General features: G+C 37.6%; 1 protein-coding gene across 1 annotated transcript; it reads left to right on the top strand.

Annotated features, from left to right (window-relative positions):
- The first annotated feature begins 933 nt into the window (after nucleotides 1-933).
- LOC133871888 (DNA mismatch repair protein MLH1) lies at nucleotides 934-20,213 on the top strand. Its single transcript, XM_062309343.1, has 16 exons — nucleotides 934-1,303; nucleotides 1,776-1,948; nucleotides 2,161-2,233; nucleotides 2,746-2,880; nucleotides 4,418-4,628; nucleotides 6,959-7,107; nucleotides 8,591-8,689; nucleotides 10,702-10,771; nucleotides 10,916-11,051; nucleotides 15,103-15,197; nucleotides 15,287-15,395; nucleotides 16,474-16,639; nucleotides 17,891-18,052; nucleotides 18,618-18,792; nucleotides 19,416-19,579; nucleotides 19,827-20,213. The coding sequence occupies exons 1-16, from the start codon at nucleotides 1,034-1,036 to the stop codon at nucleotides 19,869-19,871; spliced, it is 2,232 nt and encodes a 743-aa protein (XP_062165327.1). The 5' UTR covers nucleotides 934-1,033; the 3' UTR covers nucleotides 19,872-20,213.
- Nucleotides 20,214-20,776: the final 563 nt, after the last annotated feature.

Genomic DNA, 20,776 nt, shown 5'->3' on the forward strand with positions numbered 1-20,776 from the left:
TTATTAGCATTAATAAGCGAAAAAACAACGAATAATTAACCAAATCAAACCCATTAAATTAGAAAAAAAATTTCAACAATCAAAATAAGTTATTAACTATTAAAAATCTTTGAGCCAAAAAGCTTTGAATATATATATATATATATATATATATATATATATATATATATATATATTTTTGGGGGGGGGGGGGGGAGGGGGGGGGGCAATGGACCCATAACCTCATACGTGCCTCCGCCCCTGGGCGACCTGCGACCTCATCGCCCACATCAAGCGTGAGATCTCCATCCTCTTCCACATCCGCCACCCGAACATTGTGCAGCTTTTTGAGGTCATGGCCACCAAGGCCAAGATCTTCTTCGTCATGGAGTTCGTCCGCGGCGGGGAGCTATTCAACAAGGTTGCCAAGGGCTGGCTCCAGGAGGACAACTCGAAAGTACTTCCAATAGTTGATCTCCGCCATCAAATTCTGCCACTCTCGTGGCGTCTTCCATCGTGACCTCAAGCCTGAGAATTTCTTGCTCGACGAGAACGACGATCTCAAGGTCTCCGAATTCGTCCTCAACCCTGTCTCCGACCAAATTCATCAGGATGGCCTATTACATGTTTTGCGGCACACCGGCGTACGTTGCCCCCAAGGTTTTGGGCCGAAAGGGCTGCGAGGCCTCCAAGGTGGACATCTCGTTGTGTGGGGATTGAATTTGATGGGGGTAAATTTGAAACTTCTGGCTCTTAAAAGGTCACGTGCGACGCACGTGATCTTGTTTTTGTCTAAAGAGACGGACAACATGGAGGGAAAGTATTTTTTAACAAAGTTGGCTAGATTGGGAGTCATTTGCCTTTTTTGAACGTTAGATGTAACGCAAATGGATGAATACTTAGGGTAAAGTGAACTTTTCCCGGTATAAAAAACACTCTACCGCAATGGGTTGGCGCGGGTTTTCTGTCCGCATCCACATGATTGTAACATTTAAGAAAGGACTGAGCAAATACTCTCCACTCTGGCTCGCTCTCTGTCTCTCAAGTCTGAACCATGGAAACCCACTGTGGCGAATGCGACGCTGATCCTCTCGCGATGGAAACCGAAGAAGAGCCACGGCCAAAAGAGCCTCCCAGAATCCACCGCCTGGACGAGTCCGTGGTCAACCGCATCGCGGCCGGGGAGGTGATCCAACGGCCAGTATCTGCCGTCAAGGAGCTGGTGGAGAATAGCATCGACGCCCACTCCACCTCCATAAGCGTCGTCGTCAAGGACGGCGGCCTCAAACTCATTCAAGTCTCTGACGACGGCCACGGCATCCGAGTCAGTTCTTCACTCAGTCTTCTCAATCTTCTTGCTAATTTTTTTTTTTTTTTTTTCTTCCGTTTGTGTGTCGGGAAAATGAGGGAAGAACGTGAAATCGGAATGCTTGTGCTCTGTTTGGCTTCTGAGATACTGGAAGAAAAGGAAATTGAAAGGAAAATCACTGCCTCTTTGGTATACATATATAACTAAAATCGTGTTGTTAGTTTGTGGTGCTTTAGTCGAGGCTTTCGATTTCTTTTCATCTTTAATTCAGTTTTCTCGGCAACCAAACAGAGCCTTTAGAAAAACCCCATAGTGCTTGAAATGCAGCTTTCTTTGTTTGTTTTCATTCTCTTTCCTCGATTCTCTGCCCTTTTGAGCATTTTGCTTTTGTTTTTACTTAATTTTCTGGAGAACCAAACAGAAAGGGACAGTGTTTGTGCTTCACCTAATAATAATGCGGCCATTGTCTTTGCTGTTATCGGTGTAGTACGAGGACTTGCCAATCCTATGCGAAAGGCACACGACGTCAAAGCTGTCTACTTTTGAGGATTTACAATCGATAAAGTCAATGGGGTTCAGAGGAGAGGCTTTGGCAAGCATGACCTACGTTGGTCATGTTACGGTCACAACCATCACCAAAGGGGAGTTGCATGGTTACAGGTGGGAATATGTGCTACTTGTTTGTTGTTAAACGAAGAAGGAAAGGAAATAAGAGGTTTCAATCTTATGTTTTGCGTTAAATGAGAAATTTGGGTGATGAGTGATGAGATAATTATCATTCAAAAATTAGGTTTCTTTTATTTTCTACGATTGTTAGCAACTGGATGGAGTATGCATTATTTTTAATTTACTTCTTTGAGTGTATTGTTCAGAGTATCTTATAGAGATGGTGTCATGGAGCATGAACCGAAAGCGTGCGCTGCTGTAAAAGGAACTCAGATAATGGTATGAAGCAGACAATGCTGGAGGTTGCCTTGCCCTCTTTATTTTGAGTCCAAGTAATTTAAAGTTGAAAAGTTAATGTGAAAGGGAATAAAGTTATAGGAAAAAACCAATGAGCTTTACCCCAAATGGTACTTCCTTCCTTTGTAGCAAGGTGGAGGGTGAGGTCGAGGGTTCATGTCCAACCGGGTGCATGAGTAAATTACCAAATAATAAAAAAAAAAGTTTTGTCATTCTAGAAATTATTTATTAAAATTTTGTGTTATACATGCTATTGTTCATGACTTGGGTTTTTACTGAACTATCATGAACATTTTAAGATACTTATTATATATTGACAATTATTGAATAACCTCAGATGAAATTGGACTTCATTTGCTACTGGGAAAGCAAGCACTGATTGAAATTTTCAGAATCACTTGTAGTTTTCCCACAGTGCTTATGCAATGAGCTAGCAAATTCCATTGTTTTGTTTCTTCCTAAATAAATTTATATTTTGCTGCCTGTATTATCAGGTTGAGAATCTTTTCTATAACATGATTGCTCGGAGGAAGACACTTCAAAATTCTTCTGATGATTATTCAAAGATTGTAGACTTGCTAAGCCGGTTTGCCGTTCATCACATACATGTGGGATTCTCATGCCGAAAGGTTGGTTGCTTGACTAGTGAGACTTGTCTATATGTAAGGTTGTTAAAATCAAGGTAGTACCTAGGATTAGAGGGCCTTTTGGATTGGATCAAGGATCACCAATCTGGCAAGCTATCAAATAAGTTCTAATGGTGTAGGTTTGTAATAAAGAATATTTAAGTCAAGTATCTATACAAACACATAAACATACACGTATGTATAAATGCATATAACACATATAAAACTAACAATTTAAGCATATAGCCTGACATTCTGCCAGTAGATTTTGGGTAGGCAGCTGAAACATGGGGGCTCTTACTCTTCCCACTAAAATTAGCAAGCATAGTTACTCTACCCAAACTCAGACTAAAGTCTTGAGCTTTACACAACCATGCATGAACAAATAGAACAATTCAACAAACAATCAAAAAGAGGTTATGAAAAGCAAAAGCAATGTGTGTGTGTGTGTGTGTGTAACAAACAATAAAAAAGAGGTAACAAAAAGCAAGTGTGTGTGTGTATGCGTGTGTGTGTGCAACAAACAATCAAAAAGAGGTTATGAAAAGCAAAAGCAATGTGTCTCTCTGTGCGTGTAACAAAGAATCAAAAAGAGGTTATGAAACGCAAATGTGCGTATGTGCGCGTGTGCGTGTGTGCATGTATTGGCACGCACACACACATAGTTATTCATGACTTCAATTCTTCAACCTATTAGAATCAAGTTTAGTTTTCTACTAGAATTACTTAATTAACGAATAAAAAAATAAATATTGCGCTGAATATTATTAAAACATTCATAATGAAAAGGGGTGTGGTTCAGTTATTCGAAAATAAAGATGGAGTGAAGAATTATTATTATTCAAAAATAAAAATAAAAATGATGGAGTGAAGAAGAACAATTAAAATAAATGGGGAGAAGGAATAGGAGTGTCTATAATCCTAAGAGTTGACCATGGAAGAAGAAGAAGAAGAAGAAGAAGGAAAGAAGTAAGAGAACATTGGAGTATAAGAAGCCACTAGCCTTGTTGATTGAGCGTTGCTATAAAAGATTGAACCTTTGACAAAGTTTCTCTATGGTTATAAACATGTTGAAAGCAATTGCATTAATCAATTTGGAATTGAGGTTGTAAAACCCATCCCTCTTCCCCCGAAAAAAAAAAAAAAGCCTCTAATTTAAAAGAACCACCAATTTGGTTTCCTATCTTTGGGCCCGTTCTGAAATGTAAAACATTTTAAGTCTTCTTTGAGCCTTTGACCCTCTTATTAGGCATAACTCAAATGGAAAATGGTTCCAATTTTAGTTGTTTTATGGAACATAAAATTGCAGTTTGAATTGAGATTGTGCTGGATCCCTCCATCTTGTTTGGGATCCTAATGGATCCCCATTGTATATGATTTTAACATGCATTTAGATAAGTTTGGGTTCTAAAATCAAAGAATTGTCAGATTTTAAATCTGAATTGAGATTTTAATACCATGTATGTATTAGTCTTTTAAGCTCATGATAGGAAAGTTTCTTTTGCACCATACTAAAGCTTTTCAACCTTTATTTAATCAGCACGGAGCTTCCAGAGCAGATGTCCATACAGTTGCTACATCATCAAGGCTTGATGCTATTCGATCTGTTTATGGGGTGTCAGTTGCTCGATCTCTTATCAAAATAGAAATTTCAGACAATAATCCATCTACTTCAGTTTTCAAGATGGATGGTTTCATCTCAGATTCAAATTATGTTGCAAAGAAGATAACAATGGTGCTTTTTATCAATGGTATGTATTATAATGGCATACTAATAATTGTAATTTACTTTTATGGTCTATTAGAATTTGCCATTACAACTCTCTAGGCTATGCTGTAGTTCTCTATCATTTGAAAGCAGAGTTTTAGGACAAACTCTTGTTTCTTTGCCTTTGATGGAGCGTCTGTTAACCATCAATAATGTCCAATTCAGAAGGCTATGAATAAATCTGTTGAGCAAGTTTATCAGGAGAGTTGGATTAAGGAATGCAGGACTTGAATTTCCACCTTAAAAGTTGTGATATTCATCTTCATTGGTGTCACATTTTTTTTTTTTTTTGGCATAGTTTGAAAGAACAGTTGATAATTTTATCACTTGGGTAATCTTGAACTTGGTTTGGTCTTCTATAGGTTCTTGTCGGTTGAAAAAGCTTTTGCAATTTGAGAAAATTTTAAATGCAAAAGCTCTTTTTGATTGATCTGATCTGAAGGTTGTCAGTAGGGGGCACACAGAATTTTCTTTCTCTCACCCACCCTCCCCCCCCAAACATTTTATGTTACATGTATAATGAAGTTATTATTGATAGTGTACTAGAACAAGCACATGCACAGAGTGATGCTATCTTTTGTAGTTGTATTGTGTTCTTTTTTAATACCAATATGCTTTGTTTCTTGTTCTTTAAAACTTTGTATCTTTGGACGGTGGCGCATGTGTCTCATTTGTCGATTAGTTTTAGTGACTTTCTTGTTCGTTTTGCTCTTTCTAGTTAGGTGGTTCCTTTTGTATACTTCATATGTACTTAAGGGCACCTTGCGCTTTCAATGCTTTGTTTCTTGTTTTTTCAGTAGCTTGATTGAGCTTCTATACTTTTTCATTTCCTCTAAAGAAAACAGTAATGGGGAAAATCCTGATCAATTTTTGATTTTAAATTTGAAAGTAGGCTCATATTAGTTATTCTTATATACAAATTTAAAAGTGGGGATCAGACTGCTAAGTTAACTTTTCCGACTTGTTCAATATTGCCTGTTGTAAGGATGCTTCTGTGGCAGATCATTTGGAGTTCTCTAGTGACTCTCAATTACTTATCAAAAAAAAAAAAAAAAAAAGGTTCTCTAGTGACTCTCATCAGTTGAATTTCTTTACCTTGTTCTTCAATTTGTTGTACACTTGTCCTTAAGATTGAGATGGGGTAGTGAAGACAAGTTTTGTTGAGTACCTTCCAAAAGAGGGTTGTTCGATGTGAGATCATACTACAATGTCCTTGTTTTCCATGAAAATACTCATTTCCCTTGGAGGAGTATTTGGCAGAATAAGGTTTCCTTGAGAGTGATGTTCTTTGCTTGGTCGGCTGCTTTAGGGAAGATCCTCACCATGGATGACCTAAGGAAGCTGCATGTTATTGTGGTTAACTGGTGCTACATGTACAAAAAGAGTGGGGATTCAGTGGATCACCTTTTACTCCATTGTGAGATTGCCAGTTCTCTATGGAATTCTATTTTTAGTCGTGTCGGGTTAGCTTGGGTTATGCCTAGATGAGTGGTAGACATTTTCGCTTGCTGGAGTGGGCATTTTGGTAGGCCTCAGAATGCTACAATGTGGAAGTTGGTTCCGTTCTGTCTTATGTGGTGTCTTTGTAGGGAAAAAAATTATTGGAGTTCGTGAGAGGACCGTGGTGGAGTTAGAGGCTTTTTTCTTCAAGACTCTTTACCATTGGGCAATTGCCTTTGACTTTAATATTTCTAGCTTTTTTGTTTTTTTAATCTTTTCCATTTTGCTACTTAGGTGTATCTCTTGTATACTTCATGTGTACTTGGGTTGTGCCTTTGCGCTTTCTTAATAAATTTGCTTTTACTTATCAATAACTAAAATTAAAAGTAAACCTTAAGGTTCTTTTCAAAATCAGTTTTAGGATTTCATAGATCTCTTTTTGTTTGCTTACAGTCATTTTGATAATCATTTTTCTATTATGTTGTGAAATGGAACTTGTAAGACATAAATGGGTATTATAAATTGCATTATATGGCCAAAATGATGAAGATAAATTTGTGATCGATTATTTTTTGGATTTTGATTGTACAATGAAAGTAATATAAATTTGATTCGTTTGTTAACTCTTTCTGACTCTCTTTCTTTTGTTTTGTTTTTTGTTCCAATTCCTTCCCCCCTCTCTCCCTCTCATCATATGTGTGAGAAAATTGACTGGGGACCACATTATTTTGTATTTTTTCAATCTTCTATTAAGAGTTTCAAAACTCTGTTCTTTTTAGTTTTTCAGTATACTTTGGTATTGGTAGAGTATAGAAATTATATAAGAACTCTCACTTATTCGTTTTTCCTTTTCCCTATCCCCTCTTTATTCAGATAGATTGGTAGAATGCACTACTTTGAAGAGAGCTATTGAAATTGTTTATGCTGCAACCTTGCCCAAAGCATCGAAACCCTTCATATATATGTCTGTTGTATTGCCACCTGAACATGTTGATGTGAATGTGCACCCAACAAAGAGAGAGGTACATGTTTCCAGGAGTTTTTATTTCTTTGTTATTTGAGTTTTTTTTTTGACAGATAGATATAAACCTAGAACTGAAAGAAGATCATGCATCTTCTTTGGGGGAGAAGGAGGAAAATAAAATAAAAACCCACCAGCAATTTCTCTTAAGGGTGCAGACAGGAAAGTTTCATGATTCAAATCTATCTACTAGAGAATTTGAAAAAATAGGACGAATCTGTTTTTTTTTTTTTTTTGGATGAATTAGGAAGAATCTGATTGCCTGGAGAGTAGTATTTTTTGCTTGATGCAGTGTTGGACAACAACAAAACGCAGTTCTACAACTGATTTTGGCTTAGTCATGTGCACGCTAAATAAGAACTCTTGCCTATTTTCTATTCTTGTGTGTCTAGGGACAATCTCACTTACCCAAAAAAAAAGGTTTATCTGGGAACAGAAAACTATGTTTTAAAACATTGATGAAATACGCCTATGATGTAATCGTAGTACACTTAAGAATTTTTTATTTTCTTTATTTATATTTTTAGAATCACGTGACTGGTTACTTGTTCGAATCTCCCCTCCCCCCTCCCTTTAGGGTCAAAAAACTTACTTATAAAAAGGAAAAGGAGAAACTTCACTTCCCCTCCCCCCGCGTGCATGCGAAATGTCATGATCTTTGCAATGTTAAGCTCGAATTATCAAAAGTTGCAATATCGGTATCTCATGTTTCAGCCCTTTTTAATTTCACCTCTCTGTTAGAATTTTCTGTTAAATTCTATCGGAGGATGCCAAAATGTCCAATATACTCCTATTTTTATTTTTATTTTTTTAAAAAGAGAAACTTAAAATTACTTGGTTACCCACGACGTGGCCATGGGTATGGGTCACATTTAGGGTTTTTTTTTTTTTTTTTTTTTTTTTTTTTTTTTTTAAATAATTTTTTAATTAAGGTAAATTTGTATTTTTATAAATTTTACAGGGGTATAAGAGACATTTTATCTGTTTGCCGTTTGATTTAATCCTAAATCCTAACAGTAGGGATGAAATTAAAAGGAGCTGAAAAATGAAATACCAACATTGGAACTTTTGATAATTCGAGGTTATCATTGCAAAGACCATAACACTTTAGAAGGGTAAGTGAAGTTTTCCAAAAAAAAAGAGAGTTGAAGATGCAGTGCAAGCATAGCAGTATGTGGGATGTGCCACTCTATATACTTCATACTTGGTAAGATTTCTCAGTTATTTTGTATACAGGTAGACATTCTACTTGTTGTTGGTCCATATGCCTCAATTTCACTATGTATGCCATGTATGGAAACAGGCAAGAGTGCCTTTAGATTTATGAAGTGAAAAAGCAGAACATCTTCAACTGTTCTTGTTTTATTTTTTTATTTATTGTTCCTTAGCGAAAAAATCAGTGGAGAATATTAGTCTTTGTCGACATTGTTAGAATACTATATTGATGGATTCTAATAGAAAATAAACTATGTGTTGATATGCAGGTAAGCCTTTTAAATCAGGAAGTTATTATTGAGAAGATACAGTCGCTAGTTGAATCAAAATTGAGAAACTCCAATGAGGCAAGAACATTTCAAGAACAGGTACTTCCCAGTAAACTTGGTCACTAAACTCCAAACTAGATACCTTCCAGTATTTGATAAGAAAAGTATCTGCTTCTTTGAACCCTGTATATATTGTAGATTGTTACCTCCAACGCCCACCTCGAAAAGAGTAAAAAATATTATTGTGGGCTTATTCTTTTTATAAAATATAAAAATACTCAAAACTTTTCCTGCTGAGGTTTGGTTGAGATTTCATCCCATTTTTGCGCTGTAAACGTTTTTTTTGAGGTATTTTGGGAGATATTTTTTGAAATCTGGCAACAACAAAGGTTCCTTTTCTATATTGGGCATCAGGTTTATATTTGCTTTTTATTAATTGCTAATTTAATGGTGAGGTAATTAAGCATAGTATGCCTGCTTGAATCAGCATTATATATGTATGTATATACACACATACCCCGTAATTCTCTCTTAGTGAGTCTTCCAAATAGAAGTTCAAGTGTTCAAGTCACTGCCATGCCTTGTTGGTTAATTTTTTGCAATTCATTTCCGATTTGGAGAATGGCTCCGTTGTGTTTGATGTGGTGTTTATGGAAGGAACGGAATGCACGTAGTTTTGAAGATTGTGAGACTGGTTCGCTAATTTGAAAAAGTTGGTGATACAAACCTTGTTTACGTGGAGAGTGACACTATAGTCTATGTCTGATTGTTCTTTTTCTGACTTTTTAGATTTGTGTTCTCTCTCTTTGGATTAGGGGTATCTTGTATATATCTTGTGTACTTTGGGTTGCGCCCCTCTGCATTTTTTTTAAATATACTCTACTTATCAAAAAAAAAAAAAATTCTCTTAGTGAGGCTAGGGAAAAATAGCGGAGCAAATACAAGTATTAGTAGTATAGCACAAACAAGCAGGCCATTTCTTTGCATTGTGCTCAATTTTATATGTTTCAATTACGCCAAGATCTCTTCTGTAGATTCCTTCAGATTCTAGAATCATTTTGGAACATTTACAAGAGTTGTCTTATAGTGGTTAGATTACATAATTTAGTTCGGCCCTCCTCCCCTAACCATTCCACATTTTAAATCCTTAAAGGAACTTGATTAATAAATAGTTAAGAGAAATTAATCCTTTCATGAATGCAAAGAAGCAGTTTCGTACTTCTTTGGATCATTTAGAGCTTATTAAATAATAGTGTTAGAAACTCTGCAAAACCCCCTGAAACTCCTAAACTTCTAATGAAGAAAGATTATATCCCAAAACCTTGTCTAGAAAGTGAAGAGGTCCTGTGCTTTTTGTTGTCATCTTTGTACTGGGAAAACCATTTTCATCAACAAAGCATGCTCATACCACCTTAGTTAGACAGGTAACTCTAAAGTTTCATTTGATCATGAAAACACATAGCTGTTGTTAAAGCCAATAGTTGCCCATTTAAGTAATATAATGTTTTTTTTTTTTTGAAGTAATTTAAGTAGTATAAGGTTGATTGCATTTAATGTCATGAGAATCAGGCCTGACTATATCTCAGTTTCCATGTGAAGAATCCAAATTCCGGAGCTGCCACTAGAATTTGAGAGTTCTAGTGTACGCACTAAACCAATCTGTTTGTGTGTTCACTGGACTTTTCTGTGAAAGATGCTTTGATCTAACCTGCATGTGTCCTTTGAATTTTCATTGATAAACAAAAAGCTTAAGTTGATGGAGACAATGAATTTAATTATTTACTCAACATTCTAATAACCCCTAACACAACGAACCCCAAACTCTTCTTAATGAGTGGGGTGTATTATTTTCAACTTTAAATGGGAGGAGAGTGGAGACAAGTTTGAACTTTAGATCACTTGGTCTAATATCATGATAAATTGCCACTTTCCCCAAAATTCTAAGCTACTAAGAAATGATGAATTTAATCATTTGATTGGTATTCTAAAATCATTGAGTTTGGCTAAGCATGTGGTGCTTTCAATTTCACCATTTTTGTAGCTTAAGAACTTAGATGGATGTTGTCGTCTAACTTGTATTCGTTATGATCTTTTGTCTCATGGTGTGGCAGAAAGTAGAACCATCTCCATATGATAAAATGGCTTTGGACAAGGAGTCTAATTTCAGCCCCCCACCTTCTGGTATGGCTAAGTGTTTCCCTTTTGATTGTGTTGCTTGTCCTTAGTTGCCTTCATATTCTTAGTATATTCTATTAATCATACTTGCTCACATTTTGGGAGTTCCCTCATTTTTCGAAGTGCCTCATAATTTTATGTAATTGATAGGATCAAAATCACAAAAAGTTCCAGTGCATAAAATGGTCAGAACAGATTCATCGGATCCTGCTGGAAGGTTACATGCCTACTTGCAAGCTAAGCCTTGTGGACCACTTGAAAAGAATCATAGTTTGGCTGCTGTGAGGTAGGATCCAATTTTGGTTTATATGCTTTTGCTTTACATGGGAAAAATCAAATTTAGTCCCTAGGTTTTCACGCGATTTCAATTTAATCCCTAAGTTTCAAATTTCAACAATGGTTCTTAGGTTTTGTTCCAATTACAAATAGATCCATGTGTCTGATTTCAGTCCCACTTATTGACTTTTCGTCTGCCACGTCTCACCTCTGACACGTCAATGCACAAGCTGTCATTGCCGTGCCACTTTACTACCACATAAGCCAAAAAAAAAAAAAAAAGGGCCACATCACATTGTTGAAAAACTGGTAGGTAGCTCATAGAGAAAGGAAAAACGAAAAACGAAAAGATGAAGGCTCAGCTGAAGGTGCCGTGTCATAAATAATAATAAAAAAAATGAGTTTAACACAACGCCCATGACTTATCCCAATGGAAAGGGCATTGGAAGAGTACTTGAAGAGGTAGTAGCATTCTTTGTGTTGGCAGCGCCTTTAGGGAGGATTTTAACTTTGGATAATTTGAGGAAAATGAACGTCATAGTGGTAGACTGGTCTTATATGTGCAAGATGAGTGGGGAGTCCATATTGTGAGGTGTCAAGAGAATTATGGGTTTCAATGTTTTGTCTTTTCGGTGTAGAGTGGGTTATGCCTAGAAAGGTAATAGAGTTGTGGGCTAGTTGGAGAGGTCAGGTGGAAAGCCGTAACATTTTAGAAGTTTGGAGGATGACTCATTTGTGATTAATGTGGCGTATTTGGAGAGAGCGGAATGTAGGGAGCTTTGAAGATTTCGAGATTTCGATGGCAGAACTAAAATCCTTTATGTTTCAAAACCCTTTATGCATGGATAGCGGCGTATAATAGTCCTCACTTTCTAGTTTTACAGAATTTTTGGACTTTTGTTCTTTCTTTTCTCCCTTATAGTTATAGGGTTGTGCCCTTTGCGCTTTCTAATGAGATTGATATACTTATACATTAAAAAATAATGCAATACTATTCATCAGACAAAATAAGTATAGATATAGAAAATTTACATTCACTAGTTCAAGCAAAATTAAAAAATATCTATCTTCATGATATATGGATTTTTTTTTTGATAGGTAAGAAAATAAATAGCATTAAAAAAGCGTAAACGCGCCCCTAAGCATACATGGAGTATACAAGGACACCAAAACAAAAGAAAAACAGAAAACATAGGAAGAACACCCGAAAAAACCCAAAAGACAGAAAAAAGGCTACATTAAACCCCCAACTTCTTGCCTCTAACCTGTTAGAACCCACTCTCTTAGCATCAAAATTGATCAAGCATTCTAGATTCTTGACCTCTCTTTTCCCTTTTTTCTTAGGAGCAGAGACAGAGTGTTGCCCCTCATCAATTAAAGTCAAGAAATCCAGAAAACCCTTCTCAATCCCCTTGAAAGAAACCCCTATCGTGCGAAAACACGACCTAACATCTTGCACTACCATGGGGTATACAACAACCCCTCCTTCAGGATCATCCACCTTTGAAGATTCACCCACCTCAAATACCCAAGAAGACTGCTGGTACCTCCAAGACATACCAGGTAAAAATTGGGGAGAACACCCATACACCAAGGAGAACGGCCTCGATGGAAACAAAACCCACTGAAAAGAGGGAGGGAACCCCCCCCTCCCCCCGCGGGCGCCAAACGGATATGAAAAAGTAGGCCCAACACCACCAGATGAAGGTTGATCAACCGAAACCCCTCCCCCACCTAGCGCCGTTGAGGACTGGTCCATGGCCTCGATAGGGGGCTGAGAAGGAAAACCCAAAGACTGCGCTATCGGAATATTGATCTCCGCCGCAGCCTCAGCAATCAGAGAAGCATCCACCTGTGCTACACTGCCTTTCTTCACTTTTCGGTAATATCTCTGCACCTGCTTGGAATCTGATGGGTAGATGGGAGCCCCGCACTCCGACATCATTGGACAAGACAAGCGAAGCCTTTCACCCAAGGCAGCTGCCGTTGAAAAAGTGGCTCCGAAAGATTCAGACCCAACAATACTGCCCACTGGCTTCGGAGAAAACCCCTTAGACCTGAGAGAAGCATTCAAGGACGCCGAAGACAACTCCTCCGAGGAGAGAAAGGAGTTCCAGTGCACAAAAGGCGCCAAACCTACGCTTGACGAGCACCCCATCGAGAAAACCACGTCTACCATTGGCGGATAGAGTAGCTCAGCTGCAGAAAACTACGGAACAACAACTGAAGAGCAACCCAAGGCTACTTGCTGCAGAACAGCGGCAAAAAACTTCTTCATTACGGCCACCGGAGATGAAACCTTAGGTGGAGAAGAAGAGGCGTGCACAGAAGACACTGGGAACCCAATTGACGAACAGCCCAAAGCTTTCAGCGCTGGAGAAGAAGAACCAACGGCGGCCACCGAAGACGCTGAGCCTAAAATCGTACCCAGACTCGAGCTCAAACCCACATAAAATGTGTTGAAACCATGAACCGGATCAAGACCTGACTTAGTGGTCTTTTTTGAATAGGGCCTACAACCCACCCTACTGGACCCAACCCTTAAACGCATCCGGCCCCACCCAAAACAACTCTTAAACAACTGGCCCAACCCATTCCTATCCAATCTCCACTTCAGCCCAAAAGAGGAATACAAGCCCAATTTAGCCCTATGCCTACAAGCCCAAACTAGTCACGTTTCAAAAATATCAAGAAGCTTCCTGAAAACCCCAAACTCCTGCACTGATTTGTTATTTCAAGCTCAACGTTAGCTACTGCAACCCTCTTCTTGGAGCACGCTAGACTACACTATCTGGAATCTTGAATCTTGGAGCCATCAGCATGAAGGTCTTTACCAAGAGGACCTCTCCATTGCGAAGCAATCCACTGCTTGCCGGATCGTCTCCTGCTCCCAACCTAATGGAATGATCTTCTCCACCTCTCACTAGACCACCGCTGCCGTCTGAACCAGAGGCCCGCCATCTAAGACAATAGTCGGCGAGTGCACCACCTCTGCGAACGACAAAAAGCCCGCGACCTTACCCAAACTCTTCCCCACCAGGGCGCCACTAGAAGGTGAAGACATTGCCGTGGCTTCAAAAAAAGCCAACGCTTTGCTCAGCTCCCCAGAAACATGACCCCAACCCCGACCGTCATGGCCTTTAGGAAACAAAATCATCCCTCTCTAGCCACCTACAGCGTACACCACCACCTCCAAGAACTGGCCAGAGCTATTCCCACATCTCCGAATGATGGTCACCTTCGAGCCCTCCCTGAATGAGTTAATGAAATCCTCATAACCAGGATTTTGCAACACCTCTTCCACCATCGACAGCAACCAAGCAACGCACGCCTAACATAACCCACCCTGAGAAACCATTCCTCTTTCCCACCATCCTCAAGTCAACGTACCCTTTCACCACCGAGAAGATGAAAGATTTAACCTCCACAAAGAACTGGCTCTCCATACCCAACCGCACACGACAACCCCGGAAGGGGTTCATAGCAGCCACGCCGCCACGTGCCGCTCACATGGTTGATATCCAAAGTGACGCAAGCTTCCCAGAACTAACAGATGAGAACCTAACCCAACCCAAAACTTAGGCCACCGTTAGGATCCAGAAGCACTCTGAGGGCTAGGGCACGACGGGAGACAGAGAGAGAGAGCACAATCGGCAAGGTTCAGAGGAGGGAAATGCTTTATATATGGATTTATTTGAATAGCTTAGATCTAGAAATGAGTGGGACTGCATGTGATTGGGTGTAGGCGAGCCTGAGGGTTTTCATTTTTCTGATGGTAAAGGTCAAGCATAATTCTTTCTTCTTCCTTTTTCTTTTTCTAAAAGGCAATGGGTAGGATTGTCAGTTTACTTTTTTGTTGACAGAATCCTTTGACATAGATTGAAATGTAATTCCAAAAAAAGCGAGGGAGATCCATGTATTTTCAATAAAATTCACGGGAGGTTGGAGTATCTTACTGTATTCATTTTTCTCGACATTTTATTTAAATAATGTTAATGTGCTGTAAATGCGTGGTTGGTAACTTACATTCTCATGAAGGAAAAGAAAATTTCCAATTGTAGGTCTTCTGTTAGACAAAGAAGGAACCCGAAGGAGACCGCAGATATTACAAGCGTTCAGGAGCTTATTGAAGAAATCGATTGCAATTATCATTCTGGTGAGATTTTTACACATTTATTTGACTGTTAGACAGATGAGCTTTTCTTTGAGTCAGGTAGATCTAGCTGCTGGTTCATGTTTTTACAGGTCTGCTGGATGTTGTAAGACACTGCACATATATTGGAATGGCAGATGACGACTTTGCATTGCTTCAGCATGACACTCATCTCTATCTTGTAAATGTGGTGAACTTGAGGTAATAACTCTGTTGTATTTTTCTTGAAATTCCACATAATCTGAAGGTTAAGTATCCAGAAAACCATATATACATATGATAGATTTCTTGTCGAGATCCAGCATTGTAATTTTTTTAATTAATTTTTCAATTATGAAAGTTTAATTTGCATTTAACAAAGCTTCCAAGTTTGAATAAAACTCCAGTTGATGAGCTACAAGATAGTGGACTTTTAAAAGTGCCTTTATCTTCATCTTTTTCTTTTTTCCCCCTCCTTTCTCCTGGTCTCTCATGTATACTTCTTGTGTACTTGGGTTATACCCCTCTGTGCATTCTACTGAAATTGAATTACTAATATATATATTAAAAAAAAAAAAAACAAAGATTGGTGGGAAATTTGTCAAAAGTCATGTTAGTCCTATTTTAATGGTGTAGCATGTGGGTGTTTTCCAGAAAATCTGACCAAAAAAAAAAAAAAAAAACTATGAGCAAAAACAACAAAAATAAAGCAAAGAAAGTGAGAGATCTTAGCAATCTCAAATTCCAAATAAAGATGTTAAAGCTGCCAATTCCTGATTCATGTTTAGTGAAAAATAGGTCTTAGAAAACCTAATATGAGAAATCTTCTGAGCTGTTAATTAAAAGAGACCAAAATGACCAAAATACTCATGCCAGTTCATGGCTACCACATTTTAATATATTTACTAGTTTAGGTATAATCATTAAAAAATGTAAGACTGCCTTCGGAGCTAATTGAAGGACCTATTAAACTACCACGAACATACTTTTGGGACCAAAAGTCTTTGAGATTTGCATGGGCTCAGAGCTTTAGTTTCACTGTATGTTTATAATACACTTTATTCACCGTGATACTCTTCTTCAAAAAGCTATTTTCTGAAATAAGTGATTTGCGAGAATCAACTTTTGCATTACTTTTATTGTTTATTATTATTATTATTATTATTTCTTTTCAATATGGTTCATTGGTCTTGGATACAATAGGTACTAGATATATGATTCTCATGCCTCCCTGAATTTTTGACCGGCCTGTTATATGACTTACTTGATTGTTTCTTTTTCTGTTTTAATGCACTCACAGCAAAGAGCTCATGTACCAACAAGTTCTGCGCCGGTTTGCCCATTTTAATGCTATACAATTAAGTGAGCCGGCTCCACTATCTGAGTTGCTTATGTTGGCACTGAAAGAAGAAAATTTAGATCCAGAAGGCCATGAGAACAATGACCTAATAGAAAAAATTGCAGAGGTAAGTTAGGCTCTTCCTTTGGATTGATCTCATATATCTTATGTTCATTATATGTTTCTCTTCTTAAATTACATTGTAGATACTGCGGTTTTAGCGGAATTCCTTTTTCTTCGATTGTAGTTTTTAGGTGAACATTCCGTATACTGCCTTATACACGAGGATTTTCCTTTTCTAACTGAATTTTCTTAGTACTTTAAAAAAGACAAAAAAGAAAAGTGCAGGTATGTGTATGACGGTGTTACATCAGTCAGCATAAGAGTTTTATTTTTCTTTCCGATTTCTGCTGTTATTTTAGGCTGTTTTTGGTAACATGAAATGGCTGAAAGGGGTCAATGCATGTTCATACTCCAATCGCTCATCTACAGACACGCACATTATACAGCAGCATTAAATCTTGTATTCACAACTTTGGGTATACATATATAAGGTCTACAGTGTCTATTGAGTATTACTTTATCATAGAGTAAGAATATTTGGAGGACGTGAGCTCTCTTCCAGATTGAGGAAAACATAAGCAAAAGGAAGCAGTAACCCTTTCAGTTTATTGAATACTCTTCTCCTTGTACTTCAATAATCGACCTTAAATTATTTAATTTGATTTCTTGAGATCTCAAGTCTCTTTTGAAATACAAAGCATAAAAATAGTTTCTTTTGCAATACTTTGAGAAATCATTATAATAGAGTTTGAGTGATGCAAGAGGTGAAGAATGAAATATTGGTCCACCTAATTTTATTTAGGTCCTAGGTTATTAGTGTTTAATTTTTAAGAGTCGAGTGTTTTTGTAATTCAATAAATGGGCGTTGCCCTAGATTATTTTAGGTAATTCAATAAATGGCATTGCCTAGATTATGTTGGGTAAGTCAATAAAAGCGATGTCCTAGGGTTTAGTCGTGAGTGTATTGAAGCATGCTTTGTACTTAAATAGAGGCAGACTTTGATGGAAGAAAAAAACTGAGGAATTGATTCTATCCCCCCCCACCCTCTCTTTTCTCTCCTCTTAGCTTCTTCTTCCCCTTTCTCTTCTCCTAGCTTCTTTTTTCTTTCTTTCTATAATGAGGTCTGCAATATTCCTATATCAATTAGTTTCTTTGTTCTTCTTAGTTTCAACAATGATGATTCTCATTATCCATCGTGAATGTGAGTACATTGTGAGTCCAGATTTGTAAAGGTTTTCTAAAAGCACATTTCTCGTTTTATAAGCCACATATGACTAATTTTTTAGCTAACATTGTTTTTTGATGCTTCTCCAGATGAATACCGAGTTGCTCAAGCAAAAGACGGAAATGTTAGAGGAGTATTTCTGCATTCATATTGATAAACATGGGAATTTGTCTAGACTTCCAGTCATACTTGACCAGTACACACCTGACATTGATCGCCTCCCAGAATTCGTACTTTGTTTGGGCAATGATGTAGGTTCTAAGGTTTATAATAACTTGTTCTTCTATGCTTATTTCTTCCCCTTCTGTATAATATTGATCTTTTGGATGATGATTATTGATCTGAAAGGCATTGCCAGTTTCTGCTCTGAAAAGAATGTTCCCTCACTACCCGCATACTTGGAAACATGTATTAACACACATGTAAACTGATACAGATGCATACAGCCATACAGGCCACATCTATGCTACTTTTATACTTGATCAATGTTTAAAATATTTTTCTTGCGTTCTGTATTGGTGATCATTTGGGGCTGGAATGCATCTTGGTGAGATGAATATGTGGCTATGAACAAATGAGGTCTACTTCCACATTTCTTATAGTGATTTGCATTGAAATCTCTTTTCCTACTTTTTTTACTTTATTAGATCTTGAGAGCTGAAATTTCTTCACATAATCTCATGGTATCTCTTTATTTCAATTGCGAAAACACTGATGGGTGAACCATGAGGAGTCTGGATATCAGTGTTTTAATAATTTTTCTTGGCTGAGATATGTTCCTTATTTCCTGTGAACCGTGATTTGTTATTATCTTAGGTTGACTGGGAGGATGAAAAAAATTGCTTCCAATCAGTTTCAGCTGCTCTTGGAAACTTCTATGCTATGCATCCTCCTATGTTACCCAACCCATCAGGTGATGGTTTGCAGTTCTACAAAAAGAGAAAACCTCTCGGGAATCTTGAAGATGAAGGAAAAACCTCTGACGACATAGGTATGGATGTTCGCTGCTGAGCTTTCATGGTATCTCATATTCCATTATGTCACATATTGGGCTTTTCTTCTTCCTTCAGAAAGCGATTGACCAGAATTGCCAAGGAACCATGATGTCATGATTGAGTTGCATGCCTGAAAATCTAACTTTTTTTTTTTTATCAATGGTATCATGTCAGAAACATGGATGAAAAAAAAATCGGATATCTAGCAACTAAATGTTGTCCCCATTAGAATTTGGTTCATTTGTTCAGTTCAAGTGTCCACAGAGACACACACACACAGACACAGAATATAAGAATTTTCAAAAGTTCACCTCAGCCTCAGGTGGGTAAAACGGTTGCCTCATGTTTTGGCTTCTAAATTTATGCTTGCAAGTTGGGCAGTTTTATATTCAGGTGTTAACTCTGACATAACTTCCCAAAGAAGGGGGATGCCATAGTTTACTCACTGTTTACTATATCGGCAATTACTTTCTGATTCTTAACATTTTCATTAGTCCAGTCAAAATTGAAGTATTCTTTTGTGCAACCTTCCCCCCTTCTTTTTCAACTTAACATTGTTATTAGTCCTCTTTTCTTCCCCTTTTGTCTCCAACCTTAGACTGCTTTGTGGTATTTCCAGGGGATGACGGCTTAATGGAGAATGAGATCGAGCATGAACTACTTTCAGAGGCAGAGACTGCATGGGCCCAGCGTGAATGGTCAATCCAGCATGTCTTGTTTCCATCCATTAGACTCTTTTTCAAGCCACCTACTTCAATGGCTTCAAATGGAACCTTTGTCCGGGTAATTTTTATTCCATTAAGGAGCATCTTATTGACTACTGTATCTTGAGCTATGACCTGGGCTGGAAGTTATCATGGTGCATGAGTGCTGGGTGGGAAGCCTCATCCTTTGTCAACTTCCCTCTCAGTTGACAAACATTAAGTAGTCCCATAATTAGGTGTCTTCTCGTGCTTGATTTTTTTTTTCTTTCCAAGAATGATGGAATGGTCTGGGTGGGAAATGATGCATGTCCCCTTGCCTTCTACAGGTAGCCTCATTGGAGAAGCTTTACAAGATCTTTGAAAGATGCTAACGATAATAGTTCTGGTAAGATCAAAGTTGGAGAATCATGGGCTATTACAGGAGGCTGCTGCTGCTCTCAGTGACAGTCTAATTCAGTCTATTAAATTTTAGCTTGCTTTTTTGTCTTCTTTTTTGTTGTTGTTGTAATCTTGCTTTGTAAATGGTTTTTGGTAACCCGTGGTCCACTGTGTAGTGTGTATCGGGTTTCTTTGTAAGCTTTGTATAGCTTTTTGTAACTACAATTTTGGGACCCACAAATAATGCATCATGTTCACTGGTGTTCGGATTAGATTCGATTTTATAGATCTAATGCTGTATATTCTGGTTCGTCATTTTAAATGACGTGATACTATGTATATTGTTATATGCAACGAAACAAAAGCTGGACCGTAAATGTATCCTCCCTTTCCCACCTTTTTCATGCTTTTGAAACTTAATTGTTGATGCCAAGATCACCTTTCAGTATTTGTAGAAGTGTAATGTTAGAAATTACACTTTTACTAAACCACTATCTTCCATTCATGACATGGCAATTCCAATTAAACTTTGTTAAAAATAAAAAAATAAAATCAATGATTGATCGGCACTTTTACATCAGTAGAATGTGATAGTGATAAGATAAAAGTGGTTTCTAGCATTACTTTTTGTAAAAGTTAGAGGTCAATGTGGCTACAAATAATATAGAAAATTTAGTAATTGACTCCGAGATATGAGGGGGGACTATAATTGGAAAATGGTAGACAATTGTTAAAATGTGTAATCGAAGGGTGTTTAAAAAAAAAAGTAGTGGTTAATGTGCCTTCGAGCATATTTTGACACGTGTCAACTAGTTGTAAAAAATATCTGAAAAAAAAAAGGTTGTAAAAAATCTGAAAGATTGGCATAATGTTAGCAAATGAGTTGATGAATATTTGT

This window comes from Alnus glutinosa, chromosome 6 (genome assembly GCF_958979055.1).
Source record: "Alnus glutinosa chromosome 6, dhAlnGlut1.1, whole genome shotgun sequence".
NCBI lineage: Eukaryota > Viridiplantae > Streptophyta > Magnoliopsida > Fagales > Betulaceae > Alnus > Alnus glutinosa.